Source organism: Ornithorhynchus anatinus, chromosome 18, assembly GCF_004115215.2.
Source record: "Ornithorhynchus anatinus isolate Pmale09 chromosome 18, mOrnAna1.pri.v4, whole genome shotgun sequence".
Classification (NCBI taxonomy): Eukaryota; Metazoa; Chordata; class Mammalia; order Monotremata; family Ornithorhynchidae; genus Ornithorhynchus; species Ornithorhynchus anatinus.
In genome coordinates this window covers 291,445-319,134 of record NC_041745.1, presented here as the reverse complement: position 1 = coordinate 319,134, position 27,690 = coordinate 291,445, and the positions used below count along the sequence as shown (strand labels likewise).

At 59.1% G+C, this 27,690-nt stretch overlaps 1 protein-coding gene across 14 annotated transcripts in view; it reads left to right on the top strand.

The window, feature by feature from the left end:
* OSBPL9 (oxysterol binding protein like 9) overlaps window positions 1-27,690 on the top strand; it is a 66,359-nt gene that overhangs the window by 28,795 nt on the left and 9,874 nt on the right. For 3 of the 14 annotated variants that reach the window (XM_039914609.1, XM_029083237.2, XM_039914610.1), the window contains 6 exons: window positions 14,117-14,185; window positions 19,140-19,235; window positions 19,926-19,973; window positions 21,970-21,999; window positions 22,230-22,280; window positions 27,091-27,129. In XM_039914609.1, the coding sequence (XP_039770543.1) occupies window positions 14,117-14,185; window positions 19,140-19,235; window positions 19,926-19,973; window positions 21,970-21,999; window positions 22,230-22,280; window positions 27,091-27,129 (333 nt within the window). Of the gene's footprint in view, window positions 1-2,818; window positions 2,864-5,417; window positions 5,494-10,304; window positions 10,405-11,955; window positions 12,112-14,116; window positions 14,186-17,691; window positions 17,820-19,139; window positions 19,236-19,925; window positions 19,974-21,969; window positions 22,000-22,229; window positions 22,281-27,090; window positions 27,130-27,167; window positions 27,418-27,690 lie in introns of those variants that run through there. The other 11 variants (XM_029083243.2, XM_029083241.2, XM_029083245.2 and 8 more) reach the window with 10 other exon arrangements.

The following is a 27,690-nucleotide window of genomic DNA, read 5'->3' as shown; positions in this document are numbered from 1 at the left end:
CGTGCCGCGGCGATCAACCCACTCTATGTTGAGCACTTAGTGGGTGAAGAGCGTCCATCCCAGCGTTTAGAACGGTGCTCGGCCCAGAGTGAGCTCTCAAGAAACACCGGTGGAAAAAATAAACGTGATCGATTGCTGGTCCGTCAGAGATGGGTTAGGTTGGCAGTCCTAAAAGAGAAGAGGAAGGAGGATGTATTGTGGAGGGAAAGAAAATGGTAGGATTATGAGACGGGCTGCAGGTGGGAGGTAAAGGACGGAGAAGAGTCACAGTTGAGATCTCAGGTGGTGAAGTTGTTCAACTGTGATGGGGAGGTGAGGAGGAGGAGGAGGTTTAGGAGAGAAAACGAATCAGCCTTTAGTCATATTAAATTTAAGGGTCAGCCGGGTGGAAATGGAGAAGATAACCGATAACGATCACGGTCGCAGTTAGATGCTCGCTGTACGCCAAGGGCTGTGCTAAATGACAACAATAATCTGTTGAGGTCAGGTCTGTGTTCAGGCCACACAAGGGACTCCCAGGCTGAGCAGGAGGGAGAAGAGCTATCGCATTCCCATTTTTCAGATGAGGAACCGGAGGCCCAGTGAAACGACTGGCCCGAGGTCACGCAGCCGACGGGTCGAGGAGCCGGGATTGGAACCCAGATCCCTTGGACTCCCGGGCCCCGGACGCGAAGGGCAGATCGGTTCATTCGTTCGGTTGTATTTATTGAGCGCTTGCTGTGTGCAGAGCACTGTACTAAGCGCTTGAAACGGAGACCATCGCTGCCCTGTGACGGGCTTACAGTCTAGAGGGGGTGGGGGACAGACAAGTCAAAAGGCATCAATATAAATAGATTTATAGGTATATACACATCATTAATAAAATAAATAGAATAATACGTCCATATATACACCAGTGCTGTGGGGCGAGGAGCGGGGTAGAGGAGCAGAGGAAAAGGGGGGTTTAGTCTGGGGTGGCCTCCAGTGAGCCCATCATTGGGCAGGAACTGTCTCTCTCTGTTGCCGAATTGTACGTCCCAAGCGCTCAGTACAGCGGTCTGCACATAGGAAGCGCCCAATAGATACGATCGAATGAACGAATGGAGGAGGCGAGCTCTCGGGAGGGCCTCGCAGGGAGGCAGTGTGATGGTCTGTCGGATTTGAGGCGGGCGGGCCTTCCCGGCCAGAGGTAGGACGCGGGCCGGGGGTCGCCGCCGGGCCGGGCCGGGCCGGGCCGGGAGGAGACCCGGGGAGGAGGTGAGCAGTGAGGGGAAGGGCAGTCGGGCCCGTCCCGCGGGGAGAGCCGAGGCCGCGCGGGTGGTAGAGCGTCAGGGCGGGCCTGCGGGCGGAGGAGGTCACGGGTTCTAATCCCAGCTCTGCCACTCGTCAGCTGTGTGACCGTGGGCAATCCACTTCACTTCTCTGGGCCTCAGTGCCCTCATCCGTAAAAGGGGGGTGAAGACCGGGAGCCCCACGGGGGACAACCTGATCACCTTGTATCCCCCCCCCCCCCCCCCGCGCGCTTAGACCAGTGCCTGGCGCATAGTCAGCGCTTACCGATAATAATAATGTTGGTATTTGTTAAGCGCTATGTGCGGAGCACTGTTCTAAGCGCTGGGGAAGTCATCAGGTTGTCCCATGTGAGGCTCAGAGTTAATCCCCATTTTCCGGGTGAGGTCACTGAGGCCCAGAGAAGTGAAGTGACTTGCCCACGGTCACCCAGCTGACGAGTGAGAGAGCCGGGATCGGAACCCATGACCTCTGCCCCCCAAGCCTGGCCTCTTGCCACTGAGGCACGCTGCTTAACAAACGCCATCATTATTATTATTATTATTACTGTTATTATGGGTGGCGGTGGGCCGGCCAGGGCGTGCGTTCATTCGATAGTATAAGCAGCGTGGCTCAGTGGAAGGAGCCCGGGCTTGGGAGTCGGGGGTCATGGGTTCGAATCCCGGCCCTGCCACTTGTCAGCTGTGTGACCGGGGGCCCGTCACTTCACTTCCCTGGGCCTCGGCTACCCCATCTGTAAAATGGGGATGAAGACCGTGAGCCCCACGTGGGACCACCTGATTCCCTTGTGTCTACCCCAGCGCTTAGAACAGTGCTCTGCACAGAGTAAGCGCTTAACAAATACCAACATCATTATTCTCTGCGCCTCGGTTTACCCCATCCGTAAAATGGGGATTGGAGACCGCGAGCCTCCCGTGGGACCACCGGCTGACCCTGGATCTCCCCCAGCGCTCGGACCAGTGCTCGGCACAGAGTAAGCGCTTAGCAAATACCAGCATCATTATTAGTCTCTTGTGCCTCAGTTACCCCATCTGTAAAATGGGGATTGGAGACCGCGAGCCCCCCGTGGGACCACCGGCCGACCCTGGATCGCCCCCAGCGCTCGGACCAGTGCTCGGCACAGAGTAAGCGCTTAAGAAAGACCAACGTTATTGTCATTACGCTGGACCGAGCGCTTGGAGCGGGGACAGTGGGGCCGCGGAGGGGGCCCATCCCCGCCCGACGGGGGGGGGGGGGCCTCACGTCCATCACGCCCACGGCGCCATGGCAACGCCCCCCGGGGGTGCGCGCGCGCCGCGGGAGGCCCCGCCCCCCTCCCCCCCGCAGCCAATGGCGAGCCGCGTCTTTGGCGGGTGGCGGCGGCGGCAGCCAATGGGAGCGGCGGAGCCGCGAGGCGCCCCGGAGGAGGAGGGGGGCGAGGGCCGCGCGCCCCGTGAGTAGCCCCTCGAGGTGGCGAGGCCCAAGGCGCCCGGCCTGCCGAAGAGCGGGCGCTTGGGAGGCGGAGGTCCTGGGTTCCAATCCCCACACCGCCCCTCCCCCCTCAGCCAGTCCCCTCTCCGGGCCTCGGTCACCTCAGCTGAAAAATAATAATGAGGTTGGTATCTGTTAAGCGCCGACTCTGCGCAGAGCCCCCTTCTAGGCGCTGGGGGAGACACAGGGTCATCGGGTTGTCCCCCCCGTGAGGCTCCCAGTCTTCATCCCCATTTGACGGAGGAGGTCACTGAGGCCCAGGGAAGTGAATAATAATAATAATGTTGGTATTTGTTAAGCGCTTACTATGTGCCGAGCACTGTTCTAAGCGCTGGGGGAGATACGGGGTCATCGGGTTGTCCCCCCGTGAGGCTCCCAGTCTTCATCCCCATTTGACGGAGGAGGTCACTGAGGCCCAGGGAAGTGAATAATAATAATAATAATGTTGGTATTTGTTAAGCGCTTACTATGTGCCGAGCACTGTTCTAAGCGCTGGGGGAGATACGGGGTCATCAGGTTGTCCCACGTGGGGCTCACAGTCTTCATCCCCATTTGACAGAGGAGGTCACTGAGGCACCGAGAAGTGAAGTGACCCGCCCACAGTCACCCAGCTGACAAGTGGCAGAGGGGAATCGAACCCATGACCCCTGACTCCGAAGCCCAGGCTCTTCCCACTGAGCCATGAAAAATGGGGACGGAGACCGGCGGCCCCACGGGGGACCCACTCACCTCCTCCTGGTATCCCCCCCCCTCTCTCCCCAGCGCCCAGAACAGTGCTCGGCAAGCGCTCAGAACAGTGCTCGGCACGTCGTAAGCGCTTCACAGATACCGACGCTATTATTGGAGAAGCAGCGTGGCTCAGTGGAAAGAGGCCGGGCTGGGGAGTCAGAGGTCGTGGGTTCGAATCGCAGCTCTGCCGCTGGTCAGCTGGGTGACCGTGGGCGAGTCACTTCACTTCTCCGGGCCTCAGTTCCCTCATCTGCACAATGGGGATGAAGACTGTGAGCCTCACGTGGGACAATCTGATTCCCCCGTGTCTCCCCCAGCGCTTAGAACAGTGCTCGGCACACAGTAAGCGCTTAACAAATACCAACATTATTATTATTATTCCCCTGTATCTCCCCCGGCGCTTAGTACAGTGCTCGGCACATAGTAAGCGCTTCACAAATACCATCCTTATTATTCCCTGGGCCTCAGTTCCCTCATCTGTCAAATGGGGATGAAGACCGGGAGCCCTACGGGGGACAGCGGGGCTCGGGGGAAGGAGCCCAGGCTGGGGAGTCACAGGTCGTGGGTTTGAATCCCGCCTCTGCTGCTTGTCAGCTGTGTGACCGTGGGCTAGTCGCTTCACTTCTCTGGACCTCAGTGACCTCATCTGTGAAGTGGGAATTAACTGTGAGCCTCCCGTGGGACCACCTGATGACCCTGGATCTCCCCCAGCGCTTAGAACAGTGCTCTGCACACAGGAAGCGCTTAACACATACCAACATTATTATTGTTATTACCTTGTATCTCCCCCAGCGCTTAGAACAGTGCTCGGCACATAGTAAGCGCTTAACAAATACCAACATTATTATTATTATTATTATTATTACCTTGTATCTCCCCCAGTGTTTAGAACAGTGCTCGGCACATAGTAAGCACTTAACAAATACCAACATTATTATTATTATTACCTTGTATCTCTCCCAGCTCTTGAAACAGTGCTCAGCACCTAGTAAGCGCTTAACAAATATCAACATTATCATTATTATTATTACCTTGTATCTCCCCCAGCACAGAGAACAGTGCTCGGCACATAGTAAGCGCTTAACAAATACCAACATTATTATTATTATTACCTTGTATCTCCCCCAGCTCTTAGAACAGTGCTGGGCACACAATAAGCACTTTACAAATGCCACCATTATTATTATTATCATTAATAATCCCAACACCCTCCTCCTCTTCCCACTGGTCTGCTGTGTGACCTTGGGCCAGCCACTTCACTTCTCTGCGCCTCCGTTCCCCCACCTGTAGAATGGGGATTGAGTCCGTGGGTCCCGTATGCGAGAGTCCGATGGCCCGGGATCTACCCCGGCGCTTAGAGCGTGGCACATAGTAAGCGCTCAGCAAATACCATCATGATTATGATGGTATTTGTTAAGCGCTTACTACGTGCCAAGCACTGTTGGAAGCGCCGGGGTGGATACAGGGTCATCGGGTCGTCCCACGCGGGGCTCACGGTCTTCATCTCATTTTGCAGATGAGGGAACTGAGGCCCGGGGAAGCGAAGTGACCGGCCCCGAGTCACACGGCCGACGAGCGGCGGAGCCGGGATTAGAACCCACCACCTCCGACTCCCGAGCCCGGGCTCTTGCCACCGAGCCTCGCTGCCCCCCATCGACGTCGGCAAAACCCCGGAGGGGGCCGAGAGTCCACCCTGACCCTTTATTTAGGACGCGGAGCCTAAGGCACGGGGAAGCGGAATGATCAGTTGGACCCCACACGATTTTCCCGTGTTGTTTTGTTAGCTCGGACCTTAAGGTCCACAGGAAGATCAAGCGTTTTTTTAAAAAAAAAAAAGGACCTTGTTTGGGAGCAGGGAGGGCCACTACAGTTTTGAAACTCAGTGGATTTCAAAGCCCATTTTTCATTATTTTTCTTGTTTCTCCCCTACTATTTGTGTGTCTTTTTGAATGCAAGGTCACAAAGAGCGGAGTTCCACGATGTAGTCAGCCTGCTGGCCTCAGACCAGAGCTCACCTGAGCTCAGGTATGCCGAGCGGGACGTGCGGGGCGAGGGAAGGTCAGCAGTCGTTCGGTTGTATTTACTGAGCGCTTCCTGTGTGCAGAGCACTGTACCGAGCGCTTGAGAAGAGAGTACAGTGTGAAGGTCAGCTGTCAGTTGGATTTACTGAGCTCTTGCTCTGTGCAGAACACTGTACTGAGAGCTTGAGAGAGTGCAGCGTGAAGGTCAGCAGTCAGTTGGATGTACTGAGCGCTTACTCTGTGCAGAGCGCTGTACCGAGTGCTTGAGAGAGTGCAGTGTGAAGGTCGGCAATCATTCAGTCGGATTTACTGAGCGCTTGCTCTGTGCAGAACACTGTACTGAGTGCTTGCGAGAGTACAGCGTGAAGGTCAGCAATCAGTTGGATGTACTGAGTGCTTAGTCTGTGCAGAACTCTGTACCGAGTGCTGGAGAGAGTGCAGTGTGAAGGTCGGCAATCATTCAGTCGGATTTACTGAGCGCTTGCTCTGTGCAAGAACACTGTACTGAGTGCTTGAAAGAGTAGCATGTGATGGTCAGCAGTCATTCAGTCGGATTTACTGAGCGCCTGCTCTGTGCAGGGCACTGTACTGAGTGCTTGAGAGAGTACTGTGGGATGGTCAGCAGTCATTCAGTCGGATTTACTGAGCGCCTACTCTGTGCAGAGCACCGTACTGAGTGTTTGAGAGAGTACAGTGTTGGCCGACGCATTCCCTGCCCACAGCGAGCTTACAGTCTAGAGGGGGAGACAGACGTCGATATGAATAAGTCACGATAGACGGACGTTAATATAAATAAATTACGATACGTACGGAAGTGCTGTGGGGCTGAGGTATCGGTGAATAGAGGGGGCAGATAATAATAATGATGGCATTTGGTAAGTCCTTTCTATTCATTAAGTAGTATTATTGAGCGCAGAGCACTGTACTAAGCGCTGGGGGGGATACTAGGTAATCAGGTTGTCCCACGTGGGGCTCACGGTCTTAAATCCCCGTTTTCCAGATGAGGTCACTGAGGCCCAGAGAAGCGAGGCGACTCGCCCCAGGCCACACAGCCGACAAGTGGCGGAGCCGGGATTAGAACCCATGACCTCTGACTCCCAAGCCCGGGCTGCTTCTCAGATCCGAGCGCAAGGGTGACGCAGAAGGGAGCCGGGGAACAAGTCAGTAGGATGCCCGAACAGTTGCTCTACGGGGAGCCGAAATTGGGAAACTTTTAGGGACGCAGTAAGCAAAGCCTCAGTGTGGTGTCCCGGCGGAAAGCGGGGAGTGGATCACCGGTACGGCAGGCGGCTTTCTCGAGCCCAGGTTGTGCAAGGAAGGTCAGAGAGGCTAAAGAGAAGGCCGCCGCAGACGTTAAACGTTGCGGAGCAAGGGACGTCATTTCGGCACGCGCACTGTAGCCCAAACTGTGGTCCCTCACTGGCCTTTTCACTCACGCGGGCGCCCGGGTGTGGGGGGGAGGAATCATTTAGAATATGAAGCGTAACCCTCTGTAACGAATGAAAGTCATCCCAAGAAGCCTTTTTCTGATTTCTTGATCTACACTTGCTAGATCGTATGTGATCGAAGCAGCCGACGCTTGAAACCGCACAATTGAATTTCACACGGGTCTTTGGAGCGGATGCAGGGCAAGGGCTGTTAAGCGTTTTTCACATCTGGAAGACTAGGAACTAAATGCAAGGAAAAAAAATTACAGAAGTTAAGGAATCAACGTGGCCCTCTCAGACGTGGAAACTCTCTGAAAAATAAGCCAGTATTGTATAGGAAAAGCGAGGAGAGACATGTGGGTACTTGAAAGAACTGGTTATTTCCGTGTACCCCAGCGCTCAGTTCAGTGTTTGACACATAGTAAGCACTTAACAGATATTGCTCTTATCAGTATTAACCGAGAGGTTCTTTTGCTGACTGACCTCTCTAATTTCTTGTCGGGCGGGCGAAGTTTTCGTTCTAGACTCGACATTGAAAAACTGCGAAGGAGGTTTTCAGAAGGCACTTTGAAAAATGCCCTTTTCCGAGATGGGGTTTTGTCAGCCGTGTGGAAGAGACGCAGTGAAATCAAAAGGGAAGAAGAGGCGATGAGGCCGATGGATAACAAACCCAGTCGGGCTTCAGAGTAGCTCAGACACTGGTTGAGAGGCTAAACCTAGAGCTGTGACTCTGCCGGACTCCCTTTAATCTGGATAACCCCACTCGGCGAGGTTCCTCACTCAGACCTTCGTTAAAACCAAGAATCCCTTTGTTCAGGACCCGTCACCGATCTTAACCCTCCTCACACTCCGTCCGATCGAGGGTCAGGGCCTTAATTTCATTCTGATTGTCGTCTTTGGTTCTTCTCGGTCTCCTCTTTCTGGTCTTGCCCTTTTTTTTTTTTTTTTTAACTCTGGGTTTCCCTCAAGACCCGGTTCGGAGTCTTCGGTTCTCACTTCGTACACAGTTTTAGGGAGCTCATCTTCTTGTGTGGTTTAATTAATGGGGGGGGGTGTGTGTGTTTTTTTTGAGCGCCTGGGGGGTGCGGAGCACTGTACCGAGCGGCTGTTTGTGTGCAGAGTACTGGGAGTGCCTCGAGCGCAGGGCGCTGTATTAAGCACTCGGGTGAATACAGGAGAAGAGACACCGATCCCTTCAAGGAGCTGACAGTCTTAATGGGAGGAACAAGCAGGCAGATTTCTTTCCAAATATTGGGAACGGGCGAAAGAACGCGACAGGCGTCGAGACCGCCACTTGTCCGGTGTGCGGCTTTGGGCGAGTCACTTCACTTGTCTGGGCCTCAGTTACCTCATCTGTAAAATGGGGATTAAGACCGTGAGCCCCGCGTGGGACCCGGACTGTGTCCGGCCCGATTGACTTGGATCTGTTGCGGCGCTTTAATAACGGCGGCTGGGACGTAGTAAGCACTGAACAAATCTCATTAAAACAAAAAAATCAGTTAATGCAAAGTGGGATATAGTTAAGGGTAAAGGGAAAGTAAAGGGAACCGTGAGTGGTGTGGGCGGTTCCTGGATTGATGAGGCTTGGGAAGGGGAAAACTTTTCACTTGGGCCCCAGAGCCTGTATTTTCTCTCATTTCCTTGTAACAGCGCAGTAGGTGTTTAACGTTAGTAATAGGGAGTCGTGATATGATATTGTGGGTGGTTCCCACTTATCTCCGTCTCCAGCCCTGATCCCTCGCCGTCTCTCTGGTTTCATGGTTTCTCTTCTACCCAGATCACTGTCTTCTCGATTTCTCCCTACCGTCCCAGGTGCGTTTGTCGGAAACCGAGCCCCCTCTTAAATCCGTCCCCTCACTCGCGTCTACGTCTCCGCGTCATCCCGCACCGCGCCCTCGCAAGCCTCCCGTCAACCGTGCCGCTGCTGCGGCCGGGATTCCCTCTCCCTTCTTGTGGTTATCCCACGGGACCACATCCCTCTCCTGCCCTAGTGTCCCACGCCGAATCCCAGATCCGGACTTCCCTCCTTTTTCAGGGGACACGGTTACCGACTCCGGTGTCGGGCCCTCCCAAGTACAGTGCTCTGCGCGGAGTAAGCGCCCGACCGAAAGTCATCGATTGGATTGATTTCCCTCCCCAGGCCCCGCCGGTTCAGTGACGTCGGCGCTTGAGCGTATTTCTGAAAATCCCACGTATACGTTTCTGTTCTCTGTTTTTGCCCCCGGCCCACAACGCTCCTCTTTAGATTTTTGACTTTCCCCAGATTTGCCTGTCCCCCCCCCAGGGGACCGAACAGATTCTGTCTGGTGATATTTGCTGTCGGCAAGGCATTCTCTGAGGAGCAGCGCCGAGTGAGCTATCTCGGGGAAGGGGTGGAGCCGCCCAGATGGGTTCTCTCCAGGCAGGGTGGAGGGTGGGGTGCGGTCACCACTCCGGGGCTCTCGGTCCGACGCGTCCCTTGGCCAGATCCTGCACGAACTCGCACGTCCTGGAAGTTCCGTGGTTTACTCGCCTGTCCGGAGGGGCCCGGGCCTCCCTGCCGTGAGTGGATTTGAACCCCTGAGCAGGTGAGCCAGGATCCGGTCCGCTTTCCTTGGGTTGAAGCGGGAGAAGTGGACACCTCCCCGCCTTCCCCCTCCCACCAGGTATCCTCCCCTCCCGCAGCCCTCCGGCTTGGACTCTTTGTTCCTCTCAGGACATCGTGGTCTGCACACGGTGAGCGCTCAATAAATATCACTGCTTGATTGTTCTCTTCCGTCCCACCACCAGCCTCGTTCTTACAGCCTCTCCGCAACCGGGAGCCCCTCTCGCCCCATCATCAAAGCCCTTTTGAAATCACGCCTCCTCCAGGGGGTCTTCCTCCCAGAAGACCTTCCCCCTTCTCCTCCTGGAAGACCTTCCCCCTTCTCAGCTCCGCTGACCTTGTCCCCCCAACTGCCACTTCAGCATTTTCACACCCCCGAAGGATTTGGCCCCTCACCTACTCGCCCCCGTCCCCAGCATCTGTGGACAGGCTTTCTTAAATCCTGTCGCTTCTTCCTCCCGGCAATTTCTCTCCATCTCCTTTCCCTGCTAGAGAGTAAACTCGGGGATCTTGCCGGCTAATCAGGTCGCACTCTCCCCAGCGCCTTGTCCGGTGCTGGGCGCCCAGCGGGCGCTCGGTAGATAACTTGGATTGCCCGAGAAGCCGTGAGCTGGCTGGGCGGCCCCAGAGTCCCGGCCATCCTTGGGACTGACCCCGCTCCGGGAACTGAGGGCGGGGCCGGTCAGGTGACTGACTCTGTGACCTTTCTTGGCCCGTTTCTGAAACGAAAGGTCCCCGAGGGGGAACCGCGCCGCTTGTTTACGGTTCTCCCACACCTCCCCAGCTGCCTCTCCTCTCTCCAGTAAACCGCGCTGTGCTGGGGAGAGGTGCTTCTCAGCGGGGAGGACGGAGGGCCGCATCATCCCCTTTCGTCGTACGGACCGGCGGACGCTACTTCGGTCAGGTCTGATGTATTCGTACTCGGGGGGAAAAGGAAACTTCAAAAACCTTGTCCTCCCTCAGCTGCGGCAGGTGAAGGTTGTGGGCCGGCCCCGTGTAACGGTGGAGGGGCGGGCGATCTCCGCGTCTGCGTTTTCGGTGTCCTGTGGCTATAGGTTCGGTTAGGCGGGTGTTCGGTACCGGAGATGCGCCTGCGGGTGACACTTGTAATTATGGCACTCAAGTGCTTACTATGTGCCGAGCACTGTTCCAAGCGCTGTGGCGGCGAGGCAAGGTTGTCAGGCGGGACACGGTCCCCGTCCCATGTGGGACTCACAGCCTAGATGGTAGGATTTAACCTCCATTTTGGAGATGGGGAAACTGAGGCGAAGGGAAGTTCCGTGACTGGCAGAGCCGGGATTAGAGCCCAGGTCCTCTGGCTCCCAGACCCGTTCTCCTTCCTCTAGGCCACGCTGCTTCTCTGGTGGGGTGGTTTCTAAGGAGGCTAAGCTGGGCTCGTTTCGTCATCAGATGTCGAAAATGGGATCTCTCCCTTCGTGGGGTTGGGAACGGATTGGATCTGACCGGTTAGGCGCGTGAGGTGCACAGAGTCCCAGTCCTCTCCCCTTGGGCTTCCCCAGTTTGGGGGTCCCCAGTCCCCCGACCCCTCTGGGCGACGTCCACTTCCTTGAGCCTCACGGGGCCCCGAGGGCGCTCCCCCAAATCCAAGCCACTCGGCGGGTACACCTGTCTGCGTGCACGTTTGCCCAGAGTGAGCCCTGACCGCGGTCAGGAACTTCGTCGAGGGTTTTATGGCACCCTCCCGAGCACGTACTGCAGTGCTCGTCACCCAGTTCAACGCTCAGTAGATAGCACCGACTGATTCTGGGTACGCTCAGGCCTGGATTCGGCAGCCGGCTTCTCGCCTCCCCGAAAGATAAATTCCCCAACGGGGAAGGCTTTCGCCACCGCGAGTCTCAGTCCCGGAGGAGAGAGCCGTCGAACGCGTTCGCCGCCTCCCGTCTTCAGGGACCGGACCGCCACGCGCGGACCTCCTTTTTTAAAGGTAGCGCGGGTGCCCCCCGTCCCTTCCTGGGCAAGAGCAAATGGCAGCCGTTCAGAGGCCGGACTCGGTTTTCCCTTGTCACGAGGGCCGGCGAGCCTAGGATTGCTCAAGCTGCTTCCTGTTTTTTTCCAAAGAGAAGCTCCGCGGAGCTCTGCCGCTCTCTGTCGTCTCTGCGGCGATGACTCGGCCGTCTCACTCGAACGACAGACGTCTCCGTGTGGGTTTTCCGAAAAAAAGACCGGGTTTTCCGTCTCTGAATCCTGCTAATTAGCCGGGCTCCCGCCCCGGGGCGATGTCCGGATAATAAGGAACGAGGGGGCCTCTGGAATCAATCTGTTCCAGCCATCCGGCCCGCCGCCCGTCAGCCGGCTGGGCGGCGAGCCCCGGGACGGGAGGGGAAGGGGAGGAGCCCCGGCGGGGTCGGGGTGGGAGCTTGTGGGGGGAGGCTGGTTTTCAGAGCCCCGCTCCCCAGGCGACGCTCTCCAGCCCCGCGGGGCCTGGTCGCTCAGTGCGACGTGGCTGAACCCCCCCCCCCCCCCCCGGTCCCTCGGTTCCCTTTCAATCAGTCGGTCGGGTTTATCGAGCGCTTCCTCTGGGCAGAGCACTGTCCCGAGCGCTTGGGAGAGCACAAGATAACGGAGTCGGTCGACACGTTCCCTGGCCACAGTGAGTTTCTTTTTCAGTTCTCTTTGCCAGTACTCTGCTTCTGGTCGGAGGGAAGGGCTGCCGCGAGCGTTTCCATTTCCGTGTGTGTGTGTACGTGTGTGGATCCGTGCACGTGCGCCAAGGCGGCCTCAAGCCACAAGCCCTTTGTTTTGGGGAACGTGCTGTGGTTTGGAGTGCCTCCTCGGGACTTTCTCGGCCTCGACTGATGGGCCGGAGGGCCGGGCCTCCCTCGCCCGGCGCTGATCCCGCTACCCTCTGTCTTCCTGCCCCCCGCTGCGTGCCAACGGCCCGGGACTAGGGGGATTTGGCCCTGGAGCTTGGAGGTCCGTCGGTCGCCCGGGCAGGGCCGCCGGGCAGTAGCCCAAGAGCCCCGGTGAGCCTTTTCCCCGGATTTCAAAAGAAGCCCCTCCGTCGGGGAAGCGGGTCCTTTCAGGCGGATTCTAGGGCAACTGTGCTTCCGGCTGGTGTGTCCCTGGGTTTCGCCTTCATCGTCAGTGGTGTTTATTTGAGCGCTTATTATGTGCGGGAACACTGTACCGAGCGGTTGGGAGAGTACGGTCCAACAGAATTAGGCACATGCCCTGACCATAACGAGCTCGCAGTCTAGGGAGGAGGACAGGTGTTAACGTAGCGTGTATAATTTCAAGATGCCTCCGAAGGTGCCGTAGGGTTGAGGGCGGGGCGGACATCAAATGCCCAGAGGTCACAGATGCATCACCAGATCAGCATTCCTCTGCAGAGTTCCCTACCTGGGTTAAGACTGGGAAGAATATTAGAGTCTGGATTTTTCAAGAGGTGACTTTTTAATAGTGTTAGTTATAATGACGTCATCTCCGTTCAGCGCTTAGTCTGTAAAAGCACTGTACTAAACACTGGGGTAGGTAGATGGTAATCGGGTCCCACACCTGACCTCGTGGGGGAGCGAGAATGGGTATCGAATCCCCATTTTACAGATGAGGGAGCTCGACAAAGTGAGGTGACTTGCCGGGAGGGAGAGGGAGGAGCTTAAGGGGTTCAGATGGCCCACCCCTAAACCGCACGGGCTAGCGCGGGCGGTGATGTGGCACGGCGGCCCGCTGAGCTCCTCTCACCGGCCCCGCGGCCCGTCCGTGCCGGGGGAAGCGGGAGCGGCCGTGGTGGATCCCAAAGGGGGCTGCAGGTGAACGGCCTGGGTCGGGCATCTGGCTGTCTCCTCTTCACGGTTTAAAAATGCACTCTTATTCGTGTCTTGCTGGGTGGAGCCTACTCCTGACTCTTCTTTCTTCAAGTGGATTCCTCGGGAACCAGGAACGCTAGGCCCTTTCGGCCGAGCACCCGTCCCCCGAGACGCCCGACTGTCTGCCGGGGGCCGAGTCCCGCGTTGGGACCGTGGCTCCGTTGCACTCCGTCCCCTGTGTCAAGTCGACCTCCTGGCAGGGTCCTTTGGAAGAGCCCGGGACTCCCGGGGAGTTGAGTGCCAGGCCTGAGCGCCCCCTCCGCCCTCCCGGCGCTCCGCGGGGCCAGCCGCCCGAACAGATAGTTGCCCGGGAGGCCGGCGGGAAAGTGGCCTGGGCAGAACGGAGCTTAGGCGTGGGGCAGATTGACGGGGGAGGGGGTGGACTCTGCGGCCCCCTCTGCCCCTCTAGCATGGGAGAGGGAGCAGCCGGGGGGCCGGCCACCCACCCCCACCAGGTTGGGCGCGCAGGGGAGCGGCTCGGACTCGCAGCCCACGCTTCGGCGTTCGCGTCTGTCGGGCGCGGGCCCCCGGCGCAGCCGGCCGGAACCGATCCGAGGCCCGGCGCCGCCGCCCTCGCGCTAAAAGGCGGAGGGCGGCGGCCTTCCTCGGCCGCGGCGTGCGCGGCGCGCTGGGGGATCACCGGCTCCCCAGCCGATGGGTCAGCCCGGTGCCGCCAGCTCTCCCCTGGCCCAACCTCAGAGATTGCCTCCGATTCCGGGATTTGGTTATCGATGTCCGACTTGCCGAATGGTAACTCTCTATTCTCTCTCTTCCTTGCCTTTTCTGAAGATCAGTACCACACTTGCTTTTTTCCAGACTTCTGGTATCTCTCCAGTTCTTGAATTTTCCAAAATAATTGTAAGTGCTTCAGTAAGTATACGTCCTCTAATTCTCTCTCGTTCTTTGAGTGAAAACCTCCCTGTGATGCATGCCGTCTCAAGCTGCTGATTTCGTGTATGGACTTCCCAAATATTTCATACCCGATTTGGGGTGGGGTTTCTTTTTTCCCCCTAATCGTGTATTTTGCCCAAATTTTGATTACTCTGTCATCGTCGAGGGTGGGGGCCGGTTTTGGTCTTGCCAATGGCTGATTTTTCAAAGTCATCTGGGTGGGGCTGCCGTTTCAGTTAGGTGTGTGTCATTTCTATTCATTAAGAGGCCTGGAATGTTTCTCGTATTTCCCCTCTGAACAGCATTAAGCCGTCCTAACGCAGTTGAACGGCTTCGCTAGAACTAAAGCAGTGAACTTCCCTGTGCCCTTGTCCTCTTTCGCCTCGGTGACCGACGGACCGACCGACCGACGGACCGACGGGCGTGTCGGGCTCTCGTTGGATTCTTTCCCTTGGTTTCCAGTGCCGCCCTCTTGACCCGGTGCCCCTTCTCCTCCTCAAAATGGCGCTGCCGTGACGGCGCGCCCTCCCTGGGGACTTGGGTTCCCGGAGCGCCCGCGCCGCGCTCCTCGCTGCCCCTTTGGCACGTCCCTGTCCTGTCTCTGCCCTTGACGCCGGGCGGCGTCCTTGCCGCCCTGGAGGAGACCCCACCCACCTTTTCCTACCTGACGTGCCACCCCTCTCCCTCCCCCCGTCCAGCCCCCGGTGCCAGAAGGCCAGTGAAGGGCGGCCTCCCCGTCTCCTTCAGCGAGCAGCTCCTGCCCTGGCACAGACTCAGAGCAGTGGGGAGGGGGCAGACGCCACTCTCCGGGCCCAGGTGGAGCGGGTGAGGGGAAGGAGAGGAGGAGGATCCCTCACCGGCCCCTCTGTATCGGGCATATCTTTGTGAAGGCGGGGAGACGGTCCTGGGGGTTGGTTCCTGGGAACAGGAAAGTGTCTCCTTCTGTGTCCCAGCTGGTAGAGGAGAGGGAGCGTTGCCTGGGAGGTTGGGAGAAAGAGCGGTTCCTGACGATGGCTCCTCATTTAGGCCGGAACTCCCCCTGGCAGACTGGCCCTGGGTGGGGCGGGCGGCGGTCTTCCTCCTGGGCGCACGGCCCGTCGGGCACCCCGCCCCGAGGCGAGCCCGAGAGCAGGCGATCACCTCCGATCCATTTCAGATCCTTGGGTGTAGGGCTACGGATGAGCCAACACCCTCAGCGTCAGAGACCTGTCCCGTTACCCCGAGGCCCGGCCCCCGGCCCCACCGCTTCCCTCCTCGGGGGAGGTCCGCCAACTTAGCCGTCGGGGGCTAGCGACTGAGCGTCGGCTGCACGGAGAGCACCGTACCGAGCGCTTGGGAGCGGATTGAAAGAGCCCAGGCTTCACGCCCGTAGCTTCTTGCTCACCTGTAGGCCCCTGGGCCGCGGGGCTGGAGCAGCCCCTCGTACAAATGGGGACCGTTGTTATCGTTAGCGTTCTTATTGGCACCGTCAGCGTTAGCATTCATCAAAACGTCACCGGTGGCTCACGGGCCGTAGCCACCGTCCCCCGCTCGCAGTCTGGCGGAAATGGGTCGGTTGGCTGGAAATCCACCTCGTGGAGCCCCGCTTCCGGAGACCCCCCGCCAGAGTGGCAGGCGAATGGAGGGAGGAGTCTCTCCCGAGTCCATCGAGGTGGTGGGAGACACGGGTCACCGCCCCGTAAGGCCGAAGGGTCCGCTCTCCGAAACTCCTCTTCTCACGCGATCCCTGAGCTGACTGGTGAAGCCGCTCTGTGGTATTTTGGCAGAGGCCTCCCTCCCGGAAACATCCAGAAAACGACGCCGTCTCCGACGGGATCCAGATGTGCTCGTCCCCTTAGGGATCCCTACGGTTTCTGACTTGTCGCTTGTGCCGACTGTCGGGAAGAGACTCGGGGTGCTAGCGTTGGCCCCGAGACGGGGGATGAAGCTCTCTGGCATTTAAATCCTGGTCCCCTCAGAGGCAGCAGAATTTAAACTGGGCCTTCGTGTTGCCCGCCTCCGGGATTTGTCTGTGTTTTTTGCGTGAGGCTTTTTCTTCTTTTAACGGCATTTGTTACGCGCTCACTGTGTGCCAGGCACTGTTTTAAGCGCTGGGGTGGATACAGAGTAATCGGGTTGGACACAGTCCCTGTCCCACATGGGGCTCCCAGTCTTAGTCCCCATTTTACAGATGAGGTAACCGAATCTCAGAGAATAATAATGTTGGTATTTGTTGTTGTTAAGCGCTTACTATGTGCAGAGCACTGTTCTAAGCGCTGGGGTAGATACAGGGTCATCGGGTTGTCCCGCGTGAGGCTCACAGTCTTACTCCCCATTTTACGGATGAGGGAACTGAGGCACAGAGAAGTGAAGCGACTTGCCAAAGGTCACACAGCAGACAAATAAATAACAGAGCTGGGATCGGCACCCGGGTCCTTCCGTCCACTAGGCCACGCCGCTTCTCTGGCCGGGGGAGGGTCAGGGCCTTAGTGACGACGTCCCTCTCCTGAGCCCGCTTCCCCTCTGGACGCAGAAGAAGGGTAGCTGAGAAATGGACCTGACTTACTCACTGTCTTCCTGTTGTGTCCTCACCTCCAGCACTTCTCTGTGGGAGACCGAAGGGCAGGTTTGCCGGAGCTTGTTTCTCCCCCCGCACCCACGCTTCTCTCCCCACGCTAATCGCTTTGCTTTAAACGTGCAGCGTCCTAAAGGCCAAACGGTCATAGCTCTCAGAACTCAAGTTCTAAGTGAGGTCATCGAAGGGAATCTCGACCGGTTCTTCCCAGCCGATCTGTCCTGTTCATTCAGAGAGAGGAAGAGCCAGCGTTGGCAGCAATAAAATCCTCCAGTCCGTGCCCACTTGTGCTTGACGTTTGTGTGTGTGCGGGGGGGTGCGAATGCACGCGAGAAAACTAACCAGGAGCCGCTTAACCGTTTTAGTCTGCATGTGGTTGATTCCTCTCTGTCGCGCCGGAGTTTCCTTCCCGGTGGACTCTGTCCTTAAAAACTGTAAAATGTCTTCGGATTGGATGTCGGGGAGTGAACTTCGGGGCTGCAGACTTGTGAATGTGAATATTTCAGAGCAGGACCAGGGTGGTGGTGTGCGGGTGGCCAGCTGTGGACTGGGCTGGGCCATTTCTGGGCCCGGCCGGCACGGGCACTCCGAGGGCTGTGCCAGGGGATTCTGGCGGGCCCGCGGAGTCTTCTCCCTGCCGGACTGCCACTTGGACGGTCGCAACCCGACCTGCAGGTGCACGCTGCCAGGTGAGAGGGACGGGGCCCGGTTTGCGGTTTCCCTCCCTCCTCGGGGGCGACCCGGAAGGGGGCTGGCCGGGGAAGGAAGGAAAGAAGGAAGGAAGGAAGGGGAACACAGCACTTCTCACTTCTACTCCGCTCAGACCACCACCGGAAGGAATAGGGGGAGGGGTCTGGCGCCCTACAGAGCGCCGGCCGTTGGGGCGGGGCACGGAGAGGAGGAGGGGATGGAAGGCTGATGGTCAGCCTGAGAGCGGAGACCGCAGAGGGCCAAGATACGCGGCGGGTGAGGCCAGTGCCAGCCGCCGGGAGAGGCGACAATGCCGGCGGCGGAAGAAGCCAGCGGGGCCGGGAGAGCTTCGGGTCGGTGAGCCGGTGGAGGTTGCGGTCGGCCGGCTGGACGGGGCGTCGGAGGAGTCGTCGCGGGGGCTGAGGAGGGAGCCGGGGGGCCATCGGAGAGCAGCAGGCCGGGGAGCGGTGCCGGAGGCGGGGAGGCGTGGGGGAGGAAAGGCGATGACGGCCACCGGGGCCGGGCACGGGGAGGCCAGTTTGCCGGGGAGCCGGAAACCACGGCGGGACTCCGGCTGGCCGGTCGCCTGGCCGGCTGACCTCCGTCAGGTGCCCCCCGACGATGGCAGCTTGTTGGGCTTGCGTGAGGGGGCTGGGACGGACGCGCCAGGCCCACGGTGGCTCCTTCCACCTTTCCAAGACCCCACACGCTTCTGACGCGCCCCCCCCACCCCCCCCCCGCCCCACGCCTCCTCCCTCCCCCCAGGCTGGGCATCTCAGTCCTGCGATTCTACGCTCCCAACCGGATCCCCACAGTCCGGGAAGAGGAGGCAGTGAGGAGAGCAGAGGATGGGAGGGAGGGAGCAGAAGCCGCTTTGGATTCGGTGGGGCCGGGATCGTAGGGGGAAGGGACACGGGGGCTTGGCGTGGCGCGGCAAGCCGGCGTAGGGCCACGCACCGCCGCAGCCAGGGGAGACTGCCGGTCCGGGGTGGGAGCGGAGGAGAGAGAGGAGCGGGTTCTGCTGGGGCTGAGAAGTCAAGGAGCGGGATATCAGGAGACCCGGCAGGGTCTCTGTTTCCAGCTGTAGGCCCGAAACCCTAAGAGAGCCCCTACAGGAGGAGTTGGAACGAGAGAGACTTGGTTGATTCGGACGCCTCGTGATAATTGTGGCATCTGTCAAACGCTTGCTATGTGCCAGGCACTGTACTAAGCGCTGGGGCGGATACAAGCAAAGCGGGTTGGACACGCGCGGCGGGGGCCGGGGCCGCCGACGTCTCGGGTCTCTGAGGTTTCGGGAGAACGAGGCCGACGTGTCCTCCCTGAGGCGGTAATCCCGCAAATGTTCCTGAGCGGAGGTTTTCTTCCGTGGCCGTCTGAAAATCAAATCGACCAATCTACCTGGATGAGCAACGCCCTGACAGCTTTGAGCTCCCAGATTTTAAGGATGTGGCGGGCTACCCCAGAGTCTCGTTCTCCCCCGCTCCCCCCCTCCGTCCCCCCCACCCCCCCCCCATTGCCATCGCCCGTCCCTCGGGTGGAGGGTGCGACGAGACCGCCGTGTCAGACCTAGTTCCTCCGTCCGGCCGCTCTGCGCTGCCGACCCGACCGTGTGGGAGACGTCGCTCCTCGGGAGTTCCTGGGCCCGACTGACACGTTGACCGTTTCCCCTTTCTCTAGGGTGTGGATTCGGGGTTCGTTCCCAGCGTTCAGGACTTCGATAAGAAGCTCACGGAGGCCGACGCCTATTTACAGATCTTGATAGACCAACTGAAGGTATGGCAGGTCCCTCTCTCTCAGGTGTCTTGTCGTTGCCCCGGACCGGTAGATGGATGTACCACTTGGTGAGCCAAGGTGGGCTCCCAGTGATACAGAGCTGGAATTGTACTTTCCAAGAGCTTAGCACCGTGCTCTGCACACAGTAAACTCTCGATGAGCACAATCCAAGGTCCCCCATGGGCGGTGAGAGCCCCATTTCCCTCCCACGCGCCCGGAACGTCCGCCAGGAGGAAGCATCGGGGCAGGGGGCGTTCAGCGCAGCCCGTGACCCCGTACGGGGTGGAGCGTCGTGGAATCCGGTTGTCGGTTAAGCGAGCCAAACCCCTGAGGCCCAGAACGCTTCCTGTGGTGGGTTTTCCCTTTTAGGGTTTCCCCATCCACCCCTTCCTCCCCCGGGGGTGCTGATTCCAAATCAGGCGTTGGGCGTTTCAGGCTCAGGTCCCCAGAGTAGGGCGAGATGGCAGTGATGTTCGAGACCAGAAACGCCCAGTGTTCCCCACCAGCCTCGGGGGCACGGCTCCATCACGCCGATTTAAGAAAGAAAACACACACACGCTTCCCAAGAACAACAGTACTCTGTGAGACCCCAGATTCTGTTTCTTTTTTTCGGGAACCTCCAAGCTGGTGCTCAAGAAGCGTGGCGACCTAACCGGTGATTTTGTTTGTTTGTTTTATTTCGTCCCCTAGCTATTTGATGACAAACTTCAAAGCTGCAAAGATGACGAACAGAGAAAGGTAAACATCCTCTTCAGAAACTCTCTTTCGTCAGCCCACTCGCGCGCGCTCGGAACGCGTCCCGGAGACCGGAGGCACTCCGGGTCACTCCGGCGGGGCCGCTCCCCACCCTCCATCCCCCTGCTCTAACCCCCACCTGATAACAGTGGGTTCCGTGAAGCGCTTTCTCTGCCGCACGCCCGAGGAGCTGGCCTCCCTGCTGCCCCAAAACACGCGGGTGGAGCGTGAATCCGGAGTCCACCCAGAAAGAGTCCCTGAGAAGGGGTCTGGGGGGGCCAATCCCGGGACAGTCGAACCGTCCCGGGATCCCCAGAGGGCCGGAAGGAGGTGGCTCGGCCTGCCGCCTCCCGGGTAGAGCTGGGACCTAGCGGGCCGGGAAGGGTCTAGGGTTTCTCTTGGGCCTCCGGCGGAATCGTCCAGCGGGCGGTCCCCCCACCCGATTGGGCTCTGCGGCTCTTACCGAAGAATTCGAACTCTGTAAACGAACTGAGCAATCCAGTCAAACGTGCCAACGAGCGGATACTGGGAGAATATGGCGGAAGTCAGACCTCCGTGCCCGGCCCCGCTCTCGGGGAGCTCACCATCCGCCCGCCACTCCCCCTGATCTACGGGCCCTCTTCTCCCGCTCCAGCCCAGCTAGTGAGGTCTCTTAGGGCTCTTCCCTCCTTCAAAAGTTCGTCGAAATCTACCGTCTTCTCCCGGCAAGGAGGTTGGCTTTCGGAAGCTCCCGCCCGGTCGCACGAGCCCCGGTCCTCCGATCGGATTCCCCGCCGCGGAGGGCTGGGAGGGCTCCGGGGTGGAACGGCAGCGGGCCTGCCGCGGGTCTCTCGCCTCCCCTCTCCGTCTTGGAGGATTCCCTCGACGCTGAGGTCCGGCCCGTCTCCCCTTCTCACGTGGCAGTAATTCCGGAACCCCCAACGCGACGTGGACGATTCCAAAGTCCACGTCTCCACGCCCGCCCTCCCACGTGCTCCAGCCTTTGGGAATCCTCCCGGATGACCAGCCCAAACCTGAAACTTAAATCTTCCCTCCTCCTCCTCCTCCCCTCCTCCTTCCACCTTCTCCTCCTGCTCCTGTAGACTCGGCAACACCCACCCACACACCCCTCCTCCCCTAACCGACCCCTACAAAATCGACAACTTTGGTGTCATCTCTGTCACCTCGTGCTCCAGCGGTTTCACAGATCCGCCCCTCATCTTTATCACCTCTACTCCTTTATCTTTCATGTTTAATCTGGCTCCTCCTCCGAGCAGTTTCACAGATCCGCCCCTCTGTCTCCGTCCCAAGGGCCCCCCCGCCCCGACCTTGGTCTGGGGCTTCCCCACCTCCGCACTGTAGTGTGACTCCCCTGGCTTCTCGTTAAAAGCAGCCATTCCTGGCCCTCGACCGTCAGGCCCTGCGGGGCTTGGGTGATGAACACCTGGGAGAATATGGCGGAAGTCAGACCTCCGTGCCCGGCCCCGCTCTCGGGGAGCTCACCATCCGCCCGCCACTCCCCCCGATCTACGGGCCCTCTTCTCCCGCTCCAGCCCAGCTAGTGAGGTCTCTTAGGGCTCTTCCCTCCTTCAAGCAAACCTCCTCTCTCTCCCCCACCGTCAGCTCGGCTCCTCTCGCCCGGAACGTCCCCTCCCTTCAGTTTTCCCGATCCCCGGCCCTGCTCCCCGCCTAAAAGCCCTTGGAAAACGTCGCCGCCTCCCCCACGAGGCCTTCCCCGTTCCGTCTCCCCACACCGCAGTCGGGCCCCCCTCGTAGGCCGCTCGGGATCCTCCTGGGCTCGTCCCCCGGTTTGGTATCGCCTTACGTAGTCACCGGGGGTTGGCGTTTTCAACTATTCTCTTAAGACCCACTACCCCTCGACAGGCCGGTTTGCCGCCCCACCCCCTCACTTGTCCTGGTGGGGCTCAGTGGGTCTCTTGTCAGGGCTGGTGGGGCGAGGGAGGTGTGGCCCTTTGTGTTTCTCATGTGACTTTTTATGAATTCTTTTTTTTTTTAATAGAAAATCGAGACCCTCAAAGAGACAACCAATGTAAGTTGTGCGTTCTGTAAACCGAACTGTGGGTAATTGGTAGCTTTTGGCCTTAGAAGTTCTCTGAAACCCCCCCCCCCCACGCCCCCAGGAGGAGCCCAATCCTGAGCCCAGAGGTCAGCTGTTGGGACCTCTGAAACTCAGTTGTCACTCAGGTGAAAGTGTCTTAAAAAGCACCGAGCAAGTTTTCTTGGATCGTACGAATCTAAACCCAGTGTTTTGTTTTGCAGAGCATGGTAGAATCCATTAAACACTGCATTGTGTTGCTGCAGATTGCTAAAGTAAGTAAACTTCGGTTTCGACTAGCCTCATTCCGAGAGTTGGTGACTAGTGTTTTTCTTGCAAATTTGCCAAACTTCAGCTCCCACGCCGGGTCCTACTCAGGGTGGGCAGTAGAGCGATCCGGCGGTGAATCCGGGGGACCGTGGAGCCCCTCTGACCTCCGCGAGCCCCGGCCCCCGGCGTCTGTCTCCACGGGGCCGGGTCGGAGCCGGAGGAAGCGGGGGACCTAGGCGGGGGCTCGCTCTGGTGGCGGGGACGCGGGGAAGCCGGCGGGAGGCCTCCCGTAGCCGGCCGGGCCATCCACCCCGTGCACCCGCGACGCCCGCCGTCCGCGGCGACGAGCCGAGTGGGAAACGTCCTGTCACCGGAGGCCCAGCTCGACCCCGGCCGTTGTTTACGTGGTTACAGCCGGTCAGGCGAGCGGTCGGCGGTGTCTGGTGAACGCTTACCGTGTGCTGAGCACTGGACTGGGCTCTTGGGAGAACGCGATAGAGTAAGTAGCTACGACCACTGCCTTCGAGCTTACGGTCCAGTGGGGAGACAGACATTAAAAGAAATTTACCGTTAGGGAGAGAAACAATATAAGACCAGAGACCTGAATGGCGTGGGCACGGGTGAGCGTCCAAGTGCTTAGGGAGTAACGTATGGACTTGCATGCGTTGATGACACGGATGGGTCGGGCTTTAGGGAGGGGGGATGAGAGACTAGTCAAGGAAAGCTTCCTGGAGGTGATGTGATTGTAGTAGGACTCTGAAGATGGGGAGGAGTGGGATGTTCTGTCGGTTATGAAGGGGGAGGGAGCTCAGGGCAGGGGGGAAGACGTGAGCAAAGGGTTGATGGCCCGAGAGGCGCGAGTGAGACCCAGTGGGAGTCCCTGAGGGGGGAGCAAGACGGCGAATCGGGATGTGGCGGGAGAGGAGCGAGGCTAGGTGGGAGGGCCCGAGGAGTTTCTGTTGTTTTTTGGGAGCGAGGGGATGTGGACCGAATGGTCTTTCAGAAAAATAATCTGGGCGGCAGAACCAAGTAGGGACCGGCAAGGGAAGAGGCCAGAGGCGGGGAGGTCAGCGAGGAGGCCGACGCGGTAGAGGAGGCGAGAAGGGCGAGCGCGATGGAGCCGGCCCGCTGGCGGCTTGGGCGGAGAGCCGGGGGTGGATCGTGAAGAGAGCACCGCCCGGGTCGGGGGACCGGTCGGATGTAAGCTTCGGAGGAGAGAGCCCGGGTCGAGGACGATGCCGAGGTTGTGGGTTTGAGAGGCAGGGAAGGGGGGCGGTCAGATCTGTCCCCGGGAGTGGGTCGCCATAAGCTTCCGGGTCCGGGGAAAGACGAGAGCTTATTCAGTCACCCCCCCCCCGGGCTCCCGGAGCGCGGGGCCTTGAATGGGGATTTTGAACTGAGCGTCTCCAGGTGGCGGGGAGCGTCCTTCCGCCGGTGCTCCTCTGTCCCGATGGACCGCCCTGTCGGGACAGAGGGTTGTGCCTCCCGGGCGCGGTGCCGGTAGCGAAAGGCCCCTGGCCTTGAGCACCCCTCTTCCTCGGCGTGGATTCCTCGGGCTCGTCGTTCCTACCGCTTCGGGGTGGCCCGCCGCGGAGGAGCAGGAGTGCCCTCCCCTTGGGGCGGCAGAGTCTCTGGGGGCTCTGGCCGTCGTCAGTGGGGGCCGCCCCGATGCCTCCGTCTTTGAAAGGGACAGGGCCTGGTCTCTCGGCTCCGGGCAAGTCTCGGTGGGCCTATCTGAGCCGACTTCTATCTTTGCAAGGAAGCCCCGAGTGAACGGTGTCAGCACCTGGTCTGCCTTCTCTTCACGCTGAGAAGCGGCGCGGCTCAGGGGAGAGAGCCCGGGCTTGGGAGCCAGAGGTCATGGGTTCGATGCCCGGCTCTGCCACCTGTCAGCTGGGTGACTGTGGGCAAGTCACTTCATTTCTCTGGGCTTCAGTGACCTCGTCTCTAAAATGGGGATGAAGACTGTGAGCCTCCCGTGGGACAACCCGATGACCCCGTATCTACCCCAGCGCTTAGAACAGGGCTCTGCACATAGCGAGCGCTTAAAGACCAACATCATTATCATCATCATCACTAAGGCGAAATGCGGCTTCTCCCTCCCCCGCCGCTTCAGCGCACGGGCCTATTTAAGAAAAGGTTGGTTAAGACCGTCCGGCTGTGAGCGGACCGTCACTGGCCCAGACCCGCGGCCCCTGCTCTGTCTACAAAATGGCATCGGGACAGTCGCGGGAACCGTGTCCCTTCTGGACGCTTCCACCTCCGACCCGCCCCCCGATGACCCAGCGTGGGCCGTCCCGTACCTCTGACTCTCCCCTCTCCATCCGGGACCCTCCCCACAGTGATCCAGCACGCGCCATCCCACACCCCTGATGTCCCCCCCCCCCCCCCCCCCCCGGTCCGTCCCCGACTGTCCCTCCGGTTGTGCCGCGTGGCCCGTCTAACATCCACCTGAATTTCCCTCCCGTGACCCGATCTAGGTCGCTTCCCCCTAAACCGGCCCAGTTAGAAGCGTGCGCTTTCAGGCAGGACGGCGGCGTCTGTGGGTGATGGTGGCGTTTATGGAGTCCCCAGGACCTAAACAGATGTTCTGAGGATTCTGACCTGTTTTCAGATTTTAGAATCCTTATCTAAAGTCTCCCTGAAACGTGGCTGAGTTTCGTCGAGTTCGGTGCCGAAAACGGCCGGCCGACGGCTCCCCCGTCAGTCGACGAGGCCCGTTGCACCAACGGCCCTCAGTCTCGGCGCGGCTCGTTAGACTGCTTGGGCGCTTGCCGTGGCCCTCGAAGCGGCGGACGTCGCTTTGGGATGGAGAGGAAGGAGAATGGCGGGAACGAGGGGCGGGCTGGCTACGGGGGGAAGGTGTTCGGGGGTCCAAGGCGGAGGCGGGACGAAAATTCCAAGGCACCATTAACGCCTGAGGGCCCCAGGATTCAGTGGAACAACTGCCCGTCACTTTGTCCTCCCGGTGACTCTTCTCGTTTTAAATCGCCGTTCCCGTGGCCTTAAGAAGGGCTTCTGCCTTTTGGGCCTCTACCCACGGCTTCCTGTAGCTTCCGTTCCCAGCCTCGACCGCTAGCTAGCTGCTGGCGTTCTCAAGCCGAGTCCGCGTAACTGCCGGGACTCGGGGGGTGACGGTGAAGTCCCAGCCGCAGCTGGCTCACCCGTCACCCGACTCCGAAGTTCCTTAGAGAAGCAGCGTGGCTCGGTGGCAAGAGCCCGGGCTTGGGTGTCAGAGGTCATGGGTTCGAATCCCAGCTCTGCCACTTGTCAGCTGGGTGACTGTGGGCAAGTCGCTTAACGTCTCTGTGCCTCAGTTACCTCGTCTGTCAAATGGGGATGAAGACTGTGAGCCTCATGTGGGACAACCTGATGACCCTGTACCCCCAGCACTTAGAATAGTGCTCTGCACATAGTAAGCGCTTAACAAATACCAATATCATTATTATTATTATTTATTTTCGGTTTCCCGGCCTCGTGGCCTCCCCCTGAGGAGTGTCATCCCCCCCACCCCCCGCACCCCGGTCAGTCAGGCTCGCCCCTCTGCGCTGCTCTGCCTGTCCGAGCCCGTTTCCAGTCGCCCGGGTCCCCGGAAGACGCCGAGGCGAGGAAGCCCGGTGCTAACCCGGGGCTGGGGGCCGGGGTGGGGCCGGCGCTCACCCCCAATACTGAAGCACGGCCGACAGACTGGAGCCAGATGCCAGCCGGCCCCCCGCTGCAGACCCCGACCCGGGCAGGCGGGAGGCGTGGGTCACCGGGAGGGCCTCTCGGGGCAAGGGCGGGGGACTCTCGGCTTCTTTGCCGCCTCGACCCGTGGACCGCCTGCTTCCTTGTCCTCCGAGAGCCGGTCTGGGGCAGGGAACGTGCCTACGGACTCTCGTATCGTACTCTCCCGAGTGCTCGGTTCAGGGCTCACACTAAGCGCTCGATAAGTACCATCGGTCGACTGATTAGTGCCGACGGTAAGGAGCGTCTGTTTGACGCGGAGGTGGATGGACAGTAATTGGTTCCGGTCCCGGCCCCGTCGCTTGTCAGCTCTGTGACCTTCGGCAGGTCAGTTGACTTCTCTGGGCCTCAGCGACCACCTCTGTAAAACGGGGATTAAGACCGGGAGCCCTGTGTGGGACGGGGACTGGGTCCAACCTGATTAACTTGGATCTACCCCAGCGCTTAGAACGGTGCCTGGCACGTAATAAGCGCTCAACAAATACCATTTAAAAAAAAAATAGAGGTCGTCGAGGAGTGGGGAGACTTGGGCTGAACCTTTTTTTTTTTTTGTAGAAGAATGATCCAGGCAGGAGAGTGAACTGTTGGGGTGGGGAGAGACAAGAGGCAGGAAGGTCAGCTAGGAGGCTGACGCAGTAGTCGGGGTGGGATTAGGGTAAATGCTCGGATCAGCGTCGCAGCAGTGTGGGTGAAGAGGAACGGCAGATTCTAGAGATGTCGTGGAGGTAAAACCCGGAGGGTTTTGCGCTAGATCGAATGTGCCGGCGGATCGAGAGAGGTGAGGGGAGGATAATAGCGATGCTCCGGGTTTGGCAGACAGGGAGGAAGGCGGTGTCGTGTACTGTAACGGGAAAGGTCGGGGAGGGCAGGGTTTGGGTGGGGAAACGAGTCCTGGTTCGGGCGTGATACTTTGGAGCCGTCGGCAGGACGCCCGAGTAGAGATGTCCAGAAGGCAGGAGGAAAAGTGAGTCTGCGGAGAAGGGGAGGGAGGTCGGGGAGGGAAGAAGTGTTGTGGGAGTGCTCTTCTGTGGAACGCGGGCACCCGATAACATGCAATTAAACGGAGCATCTTTAACGTTTTTCCCTAAGGACCAAAATAATGAGGAGAAGCACGCAGATGGAATGATAGTAAGTTTTTACCCCTAATCTTTTTATCCCCCTTCACTTCTGCAGAGCGTTAAGGCCAGTCAGCAGAGACCTGAATTTCCACTCGCTAACTCGTCTCTCTCTTTCCTACTCTCCGCTCTCTGTCGTTAAACTTTCGCAACTTCTCTCCAACTTTTCAGATTGGCCGTCTATCACTAATCATTAGGAAAAGCCCTTGGGCCGCCCTTTTGCTGACTCTTCGCGTTTTCAGTGTGTCTTATGACCGACGGTCTAAGTACTCTGCGTGCCTTGAGTGATGGAGCGATTACGGTATGGAAAAATCAGCTCTCGGGGATCGGTTAATGCTTACGGCAGAGTGCCTTCGGGCCGTTTCCCTTTTGGTTTTCGACTGGGCCGTTCCACGAGGCGACGGAGCGATTCCCTGGGCCCGAGTACGGAAATAGAAACGTGTTCCTTACATTCCTTTCTATTGCCCGCGGCTTGTCCCGACCTGGGTTCGAATCCGCTTTTCTCACGGTCTCCCCCCGTAACTTCGTCTCCGGCGCGCAGCGAGGCGACGTGCGGTACGTCTCTGCCGGAACA